This window comes from Tachyglossus aculeatus, chromosome 2 (assembly GCF_015852505.1).
Source record: "Tachyglossus aculeatus isolate mTacAcu1 chromosome 2, mTacAcu1.pri, whole genome shotgun sequence".
In the NCBI taxonomy this organism is placed as follows: domain Eukaryota; kingdom Metazoa; phylum Chordata; class Mammalia; order Monotremata; family Tachyglossidae; genus Tachyglossus; species Tachyglossus aculeatus.
In genome coordinates, this window is record NC_052067.1 from 145,439,617 (window position 1) to 145,458,634 (window position 19,018).

General features: G+C 46.4%; 2 protein-coding genes across 5 annotated transcripts in view; one reads left to right on the top strand and one right to left on the bottom strand.

Annotated features, from left to right (window-relative positions):
• DNM1L (dynamin 1 like) overlaps positions 1 to 5,352 on the top strand; it is a 118,865-nt gene extending 113,513 nt beyond the window's left edge. For all 4 annotated transcript variants that reach the window (XM_038761023.1, XM_038761039.1, XM_038761031.1 and 1 more), the window contains one exon: positions 5,195 to 5,352. In XM_038761023.1, coding sequence (XP_038616951.1) covers positions 5,195 to 5,251 — 57 coding nt within the window. In that variant the 3' untranslated portion in view covers positions 5,252 to 5,352. The remainder of the gene's footprint in view (positions 1 to 5,194) is intronic.
• An 11,220-nt stretch (positions 5,353 to 16,572) lies between these two features.
• The window catches only part of YARS2 (tyrosyl-tRNA synthetase 2), a 33,012-nt gene continuing 30,566 nt past the window's right edge, over positions 16,573 to 19,018 (bottom strand). The window contains exon 5 of the mRNA XM_038770137.1: positions 16,573 to 16,949. Coding sequence (XP_038626065.1) covers positions 16,790 to 16,949 — 160 coding nt within the window. The 3' untranslated portion in view covers positions 16,573 to 16,789. The remainder of the gene's footprint in view (positions 16,950 to 19,018) is intronic.

Here is a 19,018-nt window from a genome sequence, read left to right on the forward strand (position 1 = left end):
GGACCGTCTCTATATGTTGCCAACTTGGACTTCCCAAGCGCTTAGTACAGTGCTCTGCACACAGTAAGCGCTCAATAAATACGATTGAATGAATAAACTGAGGCACAGAGAAGTGACTTGCCCGTTACCGTTGACGTGGTCTCGGCCTTCGGTCTGTCAGAGAGATGCCTGCCAGGGGATAGTGTCTTTTTTTGTGTGTGCGTCCCGTTTGTTAAGCACTCACTCTGTGCCAAGCACTGCGATAACAATAAGAATAATCAATCAATCGTATTTATTGAGCGCTTACTATGTGCACAGCACTGTACTAAGCGCTTGAGAAGTACAAATTGGCATCACATAGAGACAGTCCCTACCCAACAGTGGGCTCACAGTCTAAAAGAATAATCACTGTGCTTTTTGTTAAACGCTTACTATGGGTCAGGCACCGTACTAAGCGCTGGGGCGGAATACAAGGAAATTGGGTTGGACGTAGTCCGTGTCCCTCCTGGGGCTCCCAGTCTTCATCCCCGTTTTACGGATGAGGTAACTGAGGCGCACGGAGAAGTGAACTGACTTGCCCGAGGCCACACAGCAGACGAGTGGTGGCGGTGGGATTAGAACTCATGACCTTCTGACTCCCCTCTAGACTGTGAGCCCACTGTGGGGTAGGGACCGTCTCTGTATGTCGCCAACTTGGACTTCCCAAGCGCTTAGTACAGTGCTCTGCGCACAGTAAGCGCTCAATAAATACGATTGATTGATTGACTCCTATGGCCCACGCTCTACCCACTGTACTAAGCGTGGGGGTAGATCAGTCGATCAATTAGTGGTATTTATTGAGGTAAATACAGTTATTTACCATCATCATCATCATCAATCGTATTTATTGAGCGCTTACTACGTGCAGAGCACTGTACTAAGCGCTTGGGAAGGACAAATTGGCAACATATAGAGACGGTCCCTACCCCACAGTGGGCTCACAGTCTAAAAGGGGGAGACGGAGAACAAAACCAAACATATTTACCCCTGGACTGAGTTCACTGTGGGCAGGTAATGAGACTGTTTATTGTGTTTTATTCATTCAGTCGTATTTATTGAGCGCTTACTGTGTGCAGAGCACTGTACTAAGCGCTTGGGAAGTCCACGGTCCCCACCCAACAACGGGCTCACAGTCTAGAAGGGCTCAAGCTCTTAGTACATCGCCCTGCGTGCAGTAAATGTGCAATAAATACAACTGAATGAATATTGAGCGCTTACCGTGTGCAGAGCACTGTACTAAGCGCTTGGGAGAGTACAATACAAGAGACTTCACAGAGCCCGGGCTTGGGAATCAGAGGTTGTGGGTTCTAATCCCGGCCCCGCCACTTATCAGAGAAGCAGCGTGGCTCAGAGGAAAAAGCCCGGGCTTTGGAGTCAGAGGTCATGGGTTCAAATCCCGGCTCCACCACTTGTCAACTGTGTGACTTTGGGCAAGTCACTTCACTTCTCTGGACCTCAGTTCCCTCATCTGGAAGATGGGGATGAAGACTGTGAGCCCCACGTGGGACAACCTGATCACCTTGTAAATTCCCCAGCGCTTAGAACAGTGCTCTGCACATAGTAAGCGCTTAATAAATGTCATTATTATTATTATTATCAGTTGTGTGACTTTGGGCAAGTCATTCATTCAGTCGTATTGATTGAGCGCTTACTGTGGGCGGAGCACTGTACTAAGCGCTCGGGAAGTACAAGTCGGCGACATATAGAGACGGTCCCTACCCAACGGCGGGCTCACTTCGCTTCTCTGGGCTTCAGTTCCCTCATCTGGAAAATGGGGATGAAGACTGTGAGCACCACGTGGGACAACCTGATTTATTACCTTGGATCCCCCCCAGTGCTCAGAACAGTGCTTGGCATATAGTAAGCGCTTAACAAATACCATTATTATTACAACAGAATGAAGAGGTGTGTTCCCCGCCCATTAATGAGCTCCCGGCCTCAGTTTATCCTTCTGCATCCCCTGGACTTGCTCCCTTGGTTCAGCCCCACAACACTTATATACCTATCTGTCATTTCCCCTCTCTAGATTGTAAGCTCATTGCGGGCAGGGGATGTGTTTATCGGCATAGTGTACTCTCCCAAGCGCTTAGTATAGTCCCCTGCACACAGTAAGCGCTCAATAAATACGATCAGGCTGACATAAAAAGGGAGAATTGTGGCTTAGACACAAGCTAATCGAGGTTGGACACAGTCCCTGTCCCACACAAGGCTCCCAGTCTTAATCCCCGTTTTACAGATGAGGTAACTGAGGCCCAGAGAAGTGAAGTGACTTGCCCAAGGTCACACAGCAGACGAGTGGCAGAACCGGGATTAGAACCCGGGTCTTTCCGACTCCAGGGCCCACATGGCTTCTCTGCTGTATTTTTCCAACTTCTCTCGCTATTTCTTCTTCGATAACCCAGCCCCGTTCATTCAGTCGTGTTTATTGGGCGCTTTACTGTGTGCGGAGCATCATCTTCATCATCAGTCGTATTTCTTGAGCGCTTACTGTGTGCAGAGCACTGTACTAAGCGCTCGGGTATATTTTACCTTTGTCTATATTTTACCTTTTCTAGACTGTAAGGGATCGCGTCTACCGTATTGTCCTCTCCCGAGCGCTTAGCAGAGCGCTCTACACACAGTAAAAGCGCACAACAAATCCAACTGACTGAATTGGTCAGGCATCCTTCCTTCCTACAAATGATGGTATTTGTTAAGCGCTTACTACGTCCCCCTCTCCATCCCCCCCATCTTACCTCCTTCCCTTCCCCACAGCACCCGTATATATGTTTGTACATATTTATTACTCTATTTATTTTACTTGTACATATCTATTCTATTTTATTTTGTTAGTATATTTGGTTTTGTTCTCTGTCTCCCCCTTTTAGACTGTGAGCCCACTGTTGGGTAGGGACCGTCTCTAGATGTTGCCAACTTGGACTTCCCAAGCGCTTAGTACAGTGCTCTGCACACAGTAAGCGCTCAATAAATACGATTGATTGATTGATCCTTCCCCAAATAAAGCTTATGGTCACTTCTCTGGGCCTCAGTTCCCTCATCTGTCAAATGGGGAGGAAGACTGTGAGCCCCACGTGGGACAACCTGATCACCTTGTAACCCCCCCCAGCACTTAGAACAGTGCTTTGCACATAGTAAGCGCTTAACAAATGCCATCATTACTACTATTATTATTATTATTATTATTTTTATTATGGTTGGCCTACCCCGTAGCCAGGGCTCCTTCCCCGCCCCACGGAATAACTGGCTTCACTCCCTGCCCGGGTGGTGAACAGTTGTGTCACGGGGTTATGCCTTCTAGAAGATGAACGTACAATCGGTTAGGACCAATAATGCAGGGACTAATCAATCAATCAATCAATCGTATTTATTGAGAGCTTACTGTGTGCAGAGCACTGTACTAAGCGCTTGGGAAGTACAAGTCGGCAACACATAGAGACGGTCCCTACCCAACAGCGGGCTCACAGTCTAACCCCGCCCCAACACGATGGCCAGAGCACTAGAGCCCCCGGGAAATCCCTCTTCTCGCCCCTGTCCCGTTCATTCGTTCATTGTCATATTTATTGAGCGCTTACTGTGTGCAGAGCACTGTACTAGGCGCTTGGGAAGTCCAAGTTGGCAACATCTAGAGACGGTCCCTACCCAACAGTGGGCTCACAGGCTAGAACGTGACCTGATGTAGCGCTGAGGCAAACCAGTACAGATTTGACGGTCTTGCGGCTAGAACACAGACCTGGGCTCTCATTCCCGCTCCGCCGCCGGTCCGCTGCGAGACCTTGGGCCAGTCCCTTCATTTCTCTGGGCCTCAACTACCTCATCTGTTCAATGGGGATTAAGACTGTGAGCCCCATGTTGGACAGCAATTGTGTCCACCCTAACTTGTATCTGTCTCGCGCTTAGAACTAGACTGTGAGCCCGTTGTTGGGTAGGGACCGCCTCTATATGTTGCCGACTTGGACTTCCCAAGCGCTTAGCACAGTGCTCTGCACACAGTAAGCGCTCAATAAATACCATTGAATGAACAGTCCCTGGCCCATAGTGAGCTCTTCCCAAATCCCACTGTTTTTATCGTCACAGCCCAACAGTGTCGTCTACATCTGGTTTTACTGTCCTGAGCTTGTGCCAAGATGGCTCTCCCTGGTTGGACATCCCCTTGTCGACTAAAACACAAAATACGGAGCTCAAATGCCCCGTCACAAAGGATTAAAGTCTCGACTGTTTAGTAGTAATAATAATAATGGCATTTATTAAGCGCTTACTATGTGCAAAGCACAGTTCGGAGCGCTGGGGAGGTTACAAGGCGATCAGGTTGTCCCACGGGGGGCTCACAGTCTTCATCCCCATTTTCCAGATGAGGTCACTGAGGCCCAGAGAAGTGACTTGATGATGATGGCATTTATTAAGCGCTTACTATGTGCAAAGCACAGTTCTAAGCGCTGGAGAGGTTACAAGGCGATCAGGTTGTCCCATGTGGGGCTCACAGTCTTAATCCCTATTTTACAGATGAGGTCACTGAGGCCCAGAGAAGTGACTTAATGATGATGATGAGCCCCTTCCTTCCTCTCCCCCTCGTCCCCCTCTCCATCCCCCCCACCTTACCTCTTTCCCTTCCCCACAGCACCTGTATATATGTATATATGTTTGTACAGATTTATTACTCTATTTATTTTACTTGTACATATCTATTCTATTTATTTTATTTTGTTAGTATGTTTGGTTGTGTTCTCTGTCTCCCCCTTTTAGACTGTGAGCCCGCTGTTGGGTAGGGACCGTCTCTATATGTTGCCAACTTGTACTTCCCAAGCGCTTAGTACAGTGCTCTGCACAGAGTAAGCGCTCAATAAATACGATTGATGATGATGATGATGGCATTTATTAAGCACTTACTATGTGCAAAGCACTGTTCTAAGCGCTGGGGAGGTTACAAGGCGATCAGGTTGTCCCACCGGGGTGGCTCACAGCCTTAATCCCCATTTTCCAGATGAGGCCGCTGAGGCCCAGAGAAGCGACTTGCCCAGAGTCACCCAGCTGACAAGCGGCGGAGCGGGGATTTGAACCCGTGACCTCCGACTCCAAAGCCCGGGCTCTTTTCCACGGAGCCACGCTGCTTCTCCCGTAAAACGGGAACCAATTAACAACCCCCAGAGTTGCCTAAATCCTCCCCTTCTCTTCCGCACAGGCTTTGCAGAGAGCCGGCCAGATAATCGCCGAGATCCGAGAGACGCACCTCTGGTGAAGGACCGAAACCGCCTCAGCGGTTGGGTGGACGAGGGCCCCGCCGACTTGAAAGTTGCTAATTACCGCGCCCGTGTGCTAGAATATTATTTATGAACTCTCTCTGTGTGTGTCGCGACTCTGTAAATCTGCTCAAGCGAAGACGGTCCGGCTTTCGGACGTCACACATTTAATCCCACGTGACGAATGCCGTTCCGGCCATCTCCCCCAACCCCCCCTCGGCATATATTCCTATAAAAACGTACCGAGGCGTCCCGGAAATGGTTTCATTGGAATCCGGGGAAGAACCGATCTCGGGGCCGGTGTCCCTCGCCGTCCCTGGTATGGTTTCATTGGAATCCGGGAAAGAACCGTACTGGGATGACGAACACGGCCGTCGCGTTCGATTGAGGCGGCTGCCGGAGAGTTTAGGGGAAAAGGGGTCGAGACGCGATTTCGCACGACTGTAATGCATGCGCTGTTATAAACCGAGCTGGCTTGGAGGGCTGAAGTTGCTAAGAGAGCTCCCTATACGGTGTGTATTTCACATTTTTCCCCCCTCCCCTAATAGGCTTCTCTCAGCTGGACGCGTTCACTTCAGGGCAAAAAGGAGACGTGATAATCGGCCACTGTGTTCGTAGCTTTTCCTCCACCACCGATTCCTGTGTTCAAAAACGGCCTCAATCGGGGATTTTAGTTTACCCGCCCAAAGCTTTCTTCGGTTTTCTCTACAGTTTGGCCTCTCCCTCCTCCTCGAGCTGGGCCATGAAGGCGAAGCACGACGACAACTAAAACGTAACCTTTCAGTAAGTCTCGGACGCCCGCTGCCGCCGTCCCCGGATTTATGCGCGAGAAACCTCGGCCCGAGTTTCCTTCGCAGGAGCGACGCATATTTGATAATAAAACACTATCCCCCACAATAAGAGGGGCTTGCCACCTCCCGTTTTCAAGCTGTTGGCAGTGGCAGCCGTTCAGTTTGAATTGCACTTTGCCCGTCCCACACTCGGATAAAAAAATAAATTACGGGGGGGGGGGGGGGGGGGTTGGAAGAAATGGTGCTGGAAATAGGAGCAGGATCAAATGGGGGAAAAATGAATTTACAACCCTTGGCATCTGTCAAAAGCAATCAATCGATCGTACTTATTGAGTGCTTACTGTGTGCAGAGCACTGTACTAAGCGCTTGGGAAGTACAAGTCGGCAACACATAGACCCACCCCATCACACCCAAAAGGATGTGTTAGGGCTGCCGGGGAAGAAAAAAAGTCTGAAAAATTTTAGCTCACGTATCAGATAAGGTGGTCTTTAAGGAAGTTTTAGAACTGGGTTCTGTTAATAAAGCGGAGAGTAAAAGGCCCTGCTAAATCTGATTATTTCCTCTTTACATTTACAGTGAAAGGGTGCGAGAGCAAATGACTTCATTTAATTAGCTCTAGAAGAGCAGGTGTTGCTGTTTCGTGTCTTTATTTCGCACACAAAACGTGTAAAAATGGGCAAGTGGGTTTTTTTTCCCCCTGTATCTCACGCTACTCTCAGCAAAAGAACGTGTTTTTAAATATCTGCATTCCTTACGTCCCTTTTCATTCCTTATATCCTGCCCCCTTTTAAAAAAAACAACAAACTCACACGATTGCAAGAATCTTCTGGGGGAGAGAAAAACCTCGGTTTGCTGGCTGTAAACTGAGTGACGATCAGAGCCGTAGAGGTGACTTCTGATATTAGCGCCTGATGTCTGTCCGTCGTTGCAATTGTAAATAAAATTACTGGTGCGAAAGACTTCATCACAGCAAGTCAATAAACAGGTTCTTTTTTCATAGTCGGGCATTTTAAGTTTCGCTCGGTGGAGGAGACGGTTGGGGAAAACCTGGGAAATTCCCAGATTCCATTCCTTTTTTTCACGAAGCGCAAGCAATGTCTGCTCGACCTTGGAAAGGCAGCACGTCCTGTCTAGGAGTCAATCAATTTATTGAGCGCTTACTGTGTGCAGAGCACTGGACTGAGCGCTTGGGAAGTACGACGGAGCAGAGGTTGAAAATGGAAATTTGCGGATGTGTAGGATAGAACATCCGTTAGCCCTCTAAATGATTTATGTGATGTTATTTGGGGGGAACTCTATGGCTGCTCTTTCCTGCTCCCTCCAATAACAATTTGTAGCACTTAAGCGCTTACTATGTGCCAAGCACTCTTCTAAGTATGGGGCCAGATACAAATTAATCAGGTTGGACCCACTCTCTCAGTCTGGGCTCACGGTCTTGCCCATTTTCCTGATGAGGCGACTGAGGCCCCTTCATTCATTCAATCGTATTTATTGAGTGCTTACTGTGCGCAGAGCACGTGGCTCAGTGGAAAGAGCCCGGGCTTTGGAGTCAGAGGTTGTGGGTTCAAATCCCGGCTCCGCCACTTGTCAGCTGTGTGACTTGGGGCAAGTCACCTAACTTCTCTGGGCCCTCAGTTTACTTCATCTGTAAAATGGGGATGGAGACTGTGAGCCCCCCATGGGAGAACCTGATCACCTTGTAACCTCCCCAGCGCTTAGAACAGTGCTTTGTGCATAGTAAGCGCTTAATAAATGCAATTATTATTATTATTATTATTACCAAGCGCTTGGGAAGTCCAGGTTGGCAACATCTAGAGACGGTCCCTACCCAACAGTGGGCTCACAGTCTACCTCATCTGTAAAATGGGGATGGAGACTGTGAGCCCCCCATGGGAGAACCTGAGCACCTTGTAACCTCCCCAGCGCTTAGAACAGTGCTTTGCACATAGTAAGCGCTTCATAAATGCCATTATTATTACTATTATTATTATTAAGCGCTTGGGAAGTCCAGGTTGGCAACATCTAGAGACGGTCCCTACCCAACAGTGGGCTCACAGTCTAGAAGGACGTGGCTTGCCCAAGGTCACCCAGCAGACACGTAGTAGAGTGGAATTAGAACCCAAGTCCTTCTGCCTCCTGGGCCTGTGCTCTATAATAATAACAATAATAATAATAATAATGGCATTTATGTAAATGCCACCTGTAAAATGGGGATTAAGACTGTGAGCCCCACGTGGGACAACCTGATCACCTTGTAACCTCCCCAGCGCTTAGAACAGTGCTTTGCACATGGTAAGCGCTTAATAAATGCCATTATTATTATGAAGCGCTTACTATGTGCAAAGCACTGTTCTAAGCGCCGGGAAGGATACAAGGTGATCAGGTTGTCCCACGGGGGCGGGGGGGGGGGGGGGGGGGAAGCTCCCAGTTTACAGATGAGGGGACTGAGGCCCAGAGACGTGAAGTGACTTGCCCAAAGTCCCACAGCTGACAATTGGCAGAGCCGGGATTTGAACCCATGACCTCTGACTCCAAAGCCCGGGCTCTTTCCACTGAGCCACGCTGCTCCTCTAGAGTAGGACAGGGTGGACTTGGTCTTTGAGGGCAGTTAAGAGTCTAGCCTAGTGGCCCAGTCCGGGCCGAATCACCCCAATCAATCAATCGTATTTATTGAGCGCTTACTGTGTGCAGAGCACTGTACTAAGCGCTTGGGAAGTACAAGTTGGCAACAATATAGGCTACCGACCCACAGGCGTGGAGTGGCTCATCGGAGTGACGACTGTGAAGGATTAGCTGGTCCTCCATCAGGAAGGGAGGAAAAAAGACGGTGCATAATAATAATAATAATAATGTTGGTATTTGTTAAGCGCTTACTATGTGCAAAGCACTGTTCTAAGCGCTGGGGTAGATACAAGGTCATCAGGTTGTCCCACGTGGGGCTCACAGTCTTCATCCCCATTTTACAGATGAGGGAACTGAGGTCCAGAGAAGTGAAGTGACTTGCCCAAAGTCACCCAGCTGACAAGTGGCGGAGGCAGGATTTGAACCCACGACCTCTGACTCCCAAGCCCGGGCTCTTTCCACTGAGCAACGCTGCTTCCCCAAAGCAATGTTCTAAACACTGGCGGGGGATACAGGGTGATCAGGTTGTCCCAGTGGCGGAGGCAGGATTAGAACCCATGACCTTCTGACTCCCAAGCCCGGGCTCTTTCTACTGAGCCACGCTGCTTCTCATAGGGCAGCGGGGAAAATTTAAGGAAACCCCGTGCACGTCGTCGGGAAAACGCACAAACCTGGGAGTTGGAGGAGCTGGGTTCTCATCCCTGCCGCCAAGCGCTTAGTACAGTGCTCTGCACACAGTAAGCGCTCAATAAATACAACTGATTGATTGATTGATTGCTGGGTGACCACGGGCAAGTCACTTCACTTCTCTGTTCCTCCGTTTCCGGGCCCGCGCTCCAACCACTAGGCCACACTGCTTCTCCAGGCGTATTTACTGAGCGCTTATTGTGTTGCGGGGAGAACAATACAACAAGAAACAGACCCGCTCCTACCCACCGCAAGCTTACAGTCAATTTCACAGCAGGTCCTTCGGCATCACCGAGGCATTAGGCTTCGTCCAGATAGTCAGCTGGTCCTATGTACTGAGCGCTTCCTGCGTGCACGGTGCCGTACTAAGCGCTTGGGAGAGTACGGTATAAATTAGAACGGTGCTTTGCACCTAGTAAGCGCTTAATAAATGCCATCATTATGATATTTCAATGGCCTATATCAATAACTATATTAATATAATAAAATAGCTATTAATATCATATAAAAATAATTAATGATAATTATAACGGTGTATGATTATATAGTATAATATAATAATGATCATCATCATCATCAATCGTATTTATTGAGCGCTTACTGTGTGCACAGCGCCGTACTAAGTGCTTGGAAGAGTATGGTATAAATTAGAACGGTGCTTCGCACCTAGTAAGCGCTTAATAAATGATATTACAATGACATATATCAATATTAATATAATAAAATAGTTATCGATATAATAGTAAAATAATTAATTATAATTATAACGGTGTATAATTATATAGTATAATATAATAATGATCATCATCATCAATCGTATTTATTGAGCGCTTACTGTGTGCACAGCGCCATACTAAGCGCTTGGGAGAGTACAGTATAAATTAGAACGGTGCTTTGCACCTAGTAAGCGCTTAATAAATGCCATCATTATGACATTACAATGACATATCAATATTAATATAATAAAATAGTTATTAATATAATATAAAAATAATTAATAATAATTATAGCGGTATATAATTATATAATATAATAATGATCATCATCATCAATCGTATTTATTGAGCGCTTACTGTGTGCACAGCGCCGTACTAAGCGCTTGGGAGAGTACAGTATAATTAGAACAGTGCTTTGCACCTAGTAAGCGCTTAATAAATGCCATCATTATATTACAATGACATATATCAATAACTATATCAATATAATAAAATAGTTATTAATATAATATAAAAATAATAATAATTATAACGGTATATAATTATATAGTATAATATTATAATGAGCGTCATCATCATCAATCGAATTTATTGAGCGCTTACTGTGTGCACAGCGCCGCACTAAGCGCTTGGGAGCGTACAGTATAAATTAGAACGGTGCTTTGCACCTACTAAGCGCTTAATAAATGCCATCATTATGACATTACAATGACCTATATCAGTAACTATATTAATATAATAAAATAGTTATTAATATAATATAAAAATAATAATAGTTATAACGGTATATAATTATATAGTATAATAATGATCATCATCATCAATCGTATTTACTGAGCGCTTACTGTGTGCACGGCGCCGTACTAAGCGCTTGGGAGAGTACGGTATAATTAGAACGGTGCTTTGCACCTAGTAAGCGCTTAATAAATGCCATCATTATGATATTTCAATGACCTATATCAGTAACTATATTAACATAAAATAGTTAATATAATATAAAAATAATTAATAATAATTATAACAGTATATAATTATATAGTATAACATAATAACGATCACCATCATCATCAATCGTGTTTATTGAGCGCTTACTGTGTGCACAGCACTGTACTAAGTGCTTGGGAGAGTACAGTATAAATTAGAACGGTGCTTTGCACCTAGTAAGCGCTTAATAAATGCCATCATTATGATATTACAATGACATATCAATAACTATATTAATACAATTAAATATTAATACAATATAAAAATAAGCAATAATGATTATAACGGTATATAATTATATAATAATATTACAATAATGATGATCATCATCAATCGTATTTATTGAGCGCTTACTGTGTGCAGAGCACCGTACTAAGCGCTTGGGAAGTACAAGTTGGCAACATCTAGAGACGGTCCCTACCCAACAGCGGGCTCACAGTCTAAAACTAAATGATGGCATTTATTAAGCGCTAACTCTGTGCAAAGCACTGTCCTAAGCGCTGGGGAGGTTACATGATATTCCCTGTCTGCAACAGGCTTGCAGTCTGGCGGGGGGAGACAGACAATAATACAAATAAATGAAATTACGGATCTGTCCAGAGGTGCTGTGGGGATGGGAGAGAATAAAGGGAAGGGGTCAGCGTGAGACGGAAGGATAAAAAGTAACTGAGGTCGTGAGCTTGTTAACTGGCAGGGAACATGTCTCCTAATTCTGTTGTCAATCAATCAATCGTATTTATTGAGCGCTTACTATGTGCAGAGCACTGTACTAAGCGCTTGGGAAGTACAAATTGGCAACATATAGAGACGGTCCCTACCGCACAGTGGGCTCACAGTCTAAAAGGGGGAGACAGAGAACAAAACCAAACATACTAACAAAATAAAATAGAATAGATAAGCGCTTAGTACAGTGCTCTGCACACAGCAAGCGCTCAACAAACACCTTAGATTGATCTATATGTTGCCAACTTGGACTTCCCAAGCGCTTAGTACAGTGCTCCGCACACAGCAAGCGCTCAACAAATACCTTAGATTGATCTGTATGTTGCCAACTTGTACTTCCCAAGCGCTTTGTACGGTGCTCTGCACGCAGTAAGCGCTCAATAAATACGATTGATTGATTGATTGACCTATCTCAGTGCTCAGTACAGTGCCAAGCACATAGTAAGCGCTTAAAGACATGTTTAAGAAAATAAAACTCATCCCCGGCAGGCATCTCTTTGACAGACCAAAGGCGGAGGAGACGAGGTCGACGGTAAGATATTGGAGTGCTGAGTTAAGCCATCCCATGTCCAGCCCAGAGAAACGCATCTAAGGAACGGCGTGGCTCAGTGGAAAGAGCCCCGGCTTTGGAGTCACAGGTCGTGGGTTCGAATCCCGACTCCGCCACTTGTCAGCTGTGTGACTTTGGACAAGTCACTTCACTTCTCTGGGCCTCAGTTCCCTCATCTGTCAAATGGGGATGAATAATAATAATAATACGATGGCGTTTATTAAGGGCTTACTATGTGCAAAGCACTGTTCTAAGCACTGGGGAGGTTACAAGGTGATCAGGTTGTCCCATGGGGGAGGAAGACTGTGAGCCTCTTGTGGGACAACCTAATAATAATAATGATGATGGCATTTGTTAAGCGCTTACTATGTGCAAAGCACTGTTCTAAGCACTGGGGAGGTTACAAGGTGATCAACTGGTCCCATGGGGGATAAAGACTGAGCCCCATGTGGGACAACCTAATAATAATAATGATGATGGCATTTATTAAGCGCTTACTATGTGCAAAGCACTGTTCTAAGCGCTGGGGAGGTTACAAGGTGATCAAGTGGTCCCATGGGGGGTGAAGACTGTGAGCCCCATGTGGACAACCTAATAATAATAATAATAATGATGATGGCATTCATTAAGTGCTTACTATGTGCAAAGCACTGTTCTGAGCGCCGGGGAGGTTAAAAGGTGATCAGGTTGTCCCATGGGGGGGGGTGAAGACTGTGAGCCCCATGTGGGACAACCTAATAATAATAATAATGATGATGGCATTTATTAAGCGCTTACTATGTGCAAAGCACTGTTCTAAGTGCTGGGGAGGTTACAAGGTGATCAGGTTGTCCCATGGGGGGGTAAAGACTGTGAGCCTCATGTGGGACAACCTAATAATAATAATAATGATGGTGATGGCATTTATTAAGCGCTTACTATGTGCAAAGCACTGTTCTAAGCGCTGGGGAGGTTACAAGGTGATCAGGTTGTCCCGTGGGGGATGAAGACTGTGAGCCCCATGTGGGACACCCTGATAACAATAATAATAATGATGGCATTAAGCGCTTACTATGTGCAAAGCACTGTTCTAAGCGCTGGGGAGGTTACAAGGTGATCAGGTTGTCCCATGGGGGGGTAAAGACTGTGAGCCTCATGTGGGACAACCTAATAATAATAATAATGATGATGGCATTTATTAAGCGCTTACTATGTGCAAAGCACTGTTCTAAGCGCTGGGGAGGTTACAAGGTGATCAGGTTGTCCCACGGGGGGGCTCACAGTCTTCATCCCCATTTTCCAGATGAGGGAACTGAGGCCCAGAGAAGTGAAGTGACCTGCCCAAAGCCACACAGCTGATAACGGGCAGAGCAGGGATTCGAACGCATGACCTCTGACCCCCAAGCCTGGGCTCTTTCCACCGAGCCACGCCGCTTCACGCTGATCACCTTGCAACCACCCCAGCGCTTCGAACAGTGCTCAGCACCTAATAAGCGCTTAATCAATACCATCATTATTATTATCACCTAATGGTGAAGACAACGTCACCGCCCGTCCCAGCCCTTCTGCCAACAAACAGGGACTATCGTGGCCGGGACACTTGAACTAGTAAGCACTTAATAAGTGCCATTATTATTATTATTACCTAACTCTGCACATAGTAAGCGCTCAATCAATCAATCAATCGTATTTATTGAGCGCTTACTATGTGCAGAGCACTGTACTAAGCGCTTGGGAAGTACAAATTGGCAACCTATAGAGACAGTTCCTACCCAACAGTGGGCTCACAGTCTAAAAGGGGGAATAATAAATAATAAATACGATTGATTGATTGATTGATTAATGGTGAAGACAAACATCACCGCCCATCCCAGCCCTTCTGCCAGCAAACAGGGAATATCGTGGCCGGGACGCTTGAACTAGTAAGCACTTAATAAATGCCATTATTATTATTATTATCTAACTCTGCACATAGTAAGCGCTCAATCAATCAATCGTATTTATTGAGCGCTTACTATGTGCAGAGCACTGTACTAAGCGCTTGGGAAGTACAAATTGGCAACCTATAGAGACAGTCCCTACCCAACAGTGGGCTCACAGTCTAAAAGGGGGAATAATAAATAATAAATACGATTGATTGATTGATTGATTAATGGTGAAGACAAACATCACCGCCCATCCCAGCCCTTCTGCCAGCAAACAGGGACTATCGACAGCCAAGTTGCCCAATGGGAATGGGAAAAAAGTTTTGTTCTCTGGAAGTACGAGTGGGGGGGAGGTAGATGCAGTGGCTGAACTGAACGCCTGAGCAGGTTTTCACCTCGCTTCCTCCATCAATCAATCAATCACATTTATTGAGCGCTTACTGCGTGCAGAGCACTGTACTAAGCGCTTGGGAAGTCCAAGTTGGCAACATATAGAGACGGTCCCTACCCATCACGGTCTAGAAGGGGGATCGTCCCCTTCACCAAAGCCGGCACCGGAATGGGGACTCACGGGAGTCTCGGCAGCAGGGATCAGAGTCCTAATGACAATATCATAATAAAATAATACTCACGGTATCTGTTAAATGCTCATTATGTGCCAGGCACTGTACTAAGCGCTGGGGTGGATGCCAGACAAGCAGCAGAGAAGCAGCGTGGCTCGGTGGAAAGAGCCCGGGCTTTGGAGTGTTCTAAGCGCTGGGGAGGAAACAAGGAGGTTGTCCCACGTGGGGCTCACACTCTTCATCCCCATTTTACAGATGTGGGAACTGAGGCCCAGAGAAGTGAAGTGAACTGCCCAAAGCCACACAGCTGACAAGTGGCGGAGCAGGGATTTGAACCCGTGACCTCTGACTCCAAAGCCCGGGCTCTTTCCACTGAGCCACGCTGCTTCCCCATGTTACAGATGAGGTCACTGAGGCACAGAGAAGTAAAGCGACTTGCCCAGGTCACACAGCAAACAAGTGGGGGAGCAGCAGGGCAGAGTGGATAGAGCCTGGGCCTGGTCATGGGTTCTAATCCCCGCTCCGCCACTTGTCAGCTGTTGGGCAAGTCATTTCACAAGCGGCGTGGCTCAGTGGAAAGAGCCCGGGCTTTGGAGTCAGAGGTCATGGGTTCAAATCCCAGCTCCACCACAAGTCTGCTGTGTAACCTTGGGCAAGTCACTTAACTTCTCTGAGCCTCAGTTCCCTCATCTGTAAAAAATGGGGATTAAGACTGTGAGCCCCATGTGGGACAACTTGATCACACTGCATCCCCCCCAGCACTTAGAACAGTGCTTTGCACATAGTAAGCGCTTAACAAATGCCATCATTATTATTATTATTATTCTCTGAGCCTCAGTTCCCTCAGCTGTAAAATGGGGATGAAGACTGTGAGCCCCCCGTGGGACAACCTGATCACTTTGTAACCTCCCCAGCGCTTTGCACATAGTAAGCGCTTAACAAATAACCATCATTATGATACAAGCAAATCGGGTTGGACGCAGTCCCCGTCCCACGCAGGGCTCATCGTCTCAATCCCCATTTTCCAGATGAGGTCACTGAGGCCCAGAGACGTGAAGTGACTTGCCCAAGGTCACACAGCAGACAAGTGGCAGGGCCGGGATTAGAACCCGTAACCAGGCCCAGGCTCTGTCCACTCTGCCCTGCTGCTCCCCCATTTGTCTGCTGGGTGGCCTGGGCAAGTCGCTGTACTTCTCTGTGCCTCAGTGACCTCATCTGTAACATGGGGAAGCGGCGTGGCTCGGTGGAAAGAGCCCGGGCTTTGGAGTCAGACGTCACGGGTTCAAATCCCGGCTCCGTCACTTGTCAGCTGTGTGACTTTGGGCAGGTCACTTCACTTCTCTGGACCTCAGTTCCCTCATCTGTAAAATGGGGATGAAGACTGTGAGCCCCACGTGGGACAACCTCCTTGTAACCTCCCCAGCGCTTAGAACGGTGCTTTGCACATAGTAAGTGGTTAATAAATCAATCAATTGTATTTATTGAGCGCTTACTGTGTGCAGAGCACTGTACTAAGCGCTTGGGAAGTACAAGATGGCAACATATAGAGACAGTCCCTACCCAACAGTGGGCTCACAGTCTAAAAGACCGCTAATAAATGCTACCATTATTATTATTATGGGGATTGAGACTGTGAGTCCCACATGGGACAACAACGGTGCCCGACCCGATTTCCTTTTACCGGCCCCAGCGCTCAGTACAGTGCCCGGCACATAATCGTCATTATTATTAAAGATGATTTCCACCCCGGTATCTCTTCCTCTGGCTCGGACCACCCAGTGAACCGAGGAGAACTCCTCTCCTCCCAGCTTTATTCAAGGCGAAATAACTGCTCACACCGTGAGAAGACTTCAGCGCTCAGCACAGTGCTCTGCGCGCAGCGGGCGCTTAATAGATAGGACCGACGGGACCGCAGTCCGCCCCACGCTCCGCCGCTTCTTCCAGCGAGCCAGGAAACGCGAGGACGCGGCCCTCCGGGATGCGGAATTCCGGGCCGTCACAGCCGAAGCCACTTGATGACGTAGACGTTCCTCTTTCCGATCTTCAGCAGGGAGAGCCCGTTGCGGAGGATGTGCTGCCCCAGCACCAGGACGCTTTCGGGGTCCGTCACTTGGTGGTGGTTAATACTGACTCCGCCGTCCGTGATCATCCGGTACCTAGGAGGAAAGGCGAATCAAGGCCCGGACACCGGGATCGCACCGTCACCGGGACGGTATTTGCTAAGCGCTTCCTTCGGGAAGCTTCGGGAAGAGCGTGGGCTTGGGAGCCGGAGGCCGTGGCTTCTTTTAGACCGTGAGCCCACCGTTGGGTAGGGACCATCCCTATATGTTGCCAACTTGTACTTCCCACACAGTAAGCACACGGTAAGCGCTCAATAAATACGATCGATTGATCGATTGATTCTAATCCCGGCCCCGCCGCTTCATTCGCTCATTCAGTCGGATTTGTTGAGCGCTTACTGGGTGCGGAGCCCTGGACGAAGCGCTTGGGAAGGACAAGTTGGCAACAGGTAGAGACGGTCCCTACCCCACAACGGGCTCGCGGTCTAGAAGGGGGAGACGGATGACAAAACAAAACACACGGACAGGTGCCAAAGTCGTCAGAAAAAATAGAATTAGAGGTAGAGGCACATCATCAACAAAATCAATAGAATAGTAAATACGGACAAGTAAAACAAGCAACCACACACGCGGACAGGTGTCAAAACGGTCAGAACAAATACAATTAAAGGTAGAGGCACATCATCAACAAAATCAATAGAAGAGTAAATATGGACAAGGAAAACAAGGAAACAAAACAACAAAACACGGTGACAGGTGTCAAAGTCGTCAGAACAAATAGAATGAAAGCTAGAGGCACATCATCAACAAAATCAATAGAATAGTAAATACAGACAAGTATAACAAGCAACCACACATGTGGAAAGGTGTCAAAATCGTCAGAACAAATAGAATTAAAGCTAGAGGCACATCATCAACAAAATCAATAGAAGAGTAAATATGGACAAGTAAAACGAACAACAAAACAAAACATGTGGACAGGTTTCGAAGTCGTCAGAACAAATAGAATTAAAGGTAGAGGCACATCATCAACAAAATCAATAGAAGAGTAAATATGGACAAGTAAAACAAGCAACAGAACAAAACACGCGGACAGGTGTCAAAATCATCAGAACAAATAGAATTAAAGCTACAGGCACATCATCAACAAAATCAATAGAAGAGTAAATATGGACAAGTAAAACAAGCAACAGAACAAAACACACGGACAGGTGTCAAAATCGTCAGAACAAATAGAATTAAAGCTACAGGCACATCATCAACAAAATCAATAGAATAGTAAATACGGACAAGTAAAACAAGCAACAAAACATGCGGAAAGGTGTCAAAATCGTCAGAACAAATAGAATTAAAGGTAGAGGCACATCATCAACAAAATCAATAGAAGAGTAAATCTGGACAAGTAAAACAAGCAACAAACCATGCGGACAGGTGTCAAAATCGTCAGAACAAATAGAATTAAAGCTAGAGGCACATCATCAACAAAATCAATAGAAGAGTAAATATGGACAAGTAAAACAAGCAACCACACATACAGACAGGTGTCAAAACTCGTCAGAACAAATAGAAGTAAAACTAGAGGCACATCATCAACAAAATCAATAGAATAGTAAATAGGGACAAGTAAAACGAACAACAAAACAAAAAAAACACGTGGACAGGTGTCAAAGTCGTCAGAACAAATAGAATTAAAGCTAGAGGCACATCATCAACAAAATCAATAGAAGAGTAAATATGGACAAGTAAAACGAACAACAAAACAAAACATGTGGACAGGTGTCGAAGTCGTCAGAACAAATAGAATTAAAGCTAGAGGCACATCATCAACAAAATCAATAGAAGAGTAAATATGGACAAGTAAAACAAGCAACAAAATAACAAAACACGCGGACAGGTGTCAAAGTCGTCAGAACAAATAGAATTAAAGCTAGAGGCACATCATCAACAAAATCAATAGAATAGTAAATACGGACAAGTAAAACAAGCAACAAATCATGCGGACAGGTGTCAAAATCGTCAGAACAAATAGAATTACAGCTAGAGGCACATCATCAACAAAATCAATAGAAGAGTAAACGGACAAGTAAAACAAGCAACAAAACACGCGGATGGGTGTCAAAATCGTCAGAATAGAATTAAAGCTAGAGGTGCATCACAAACAAAAT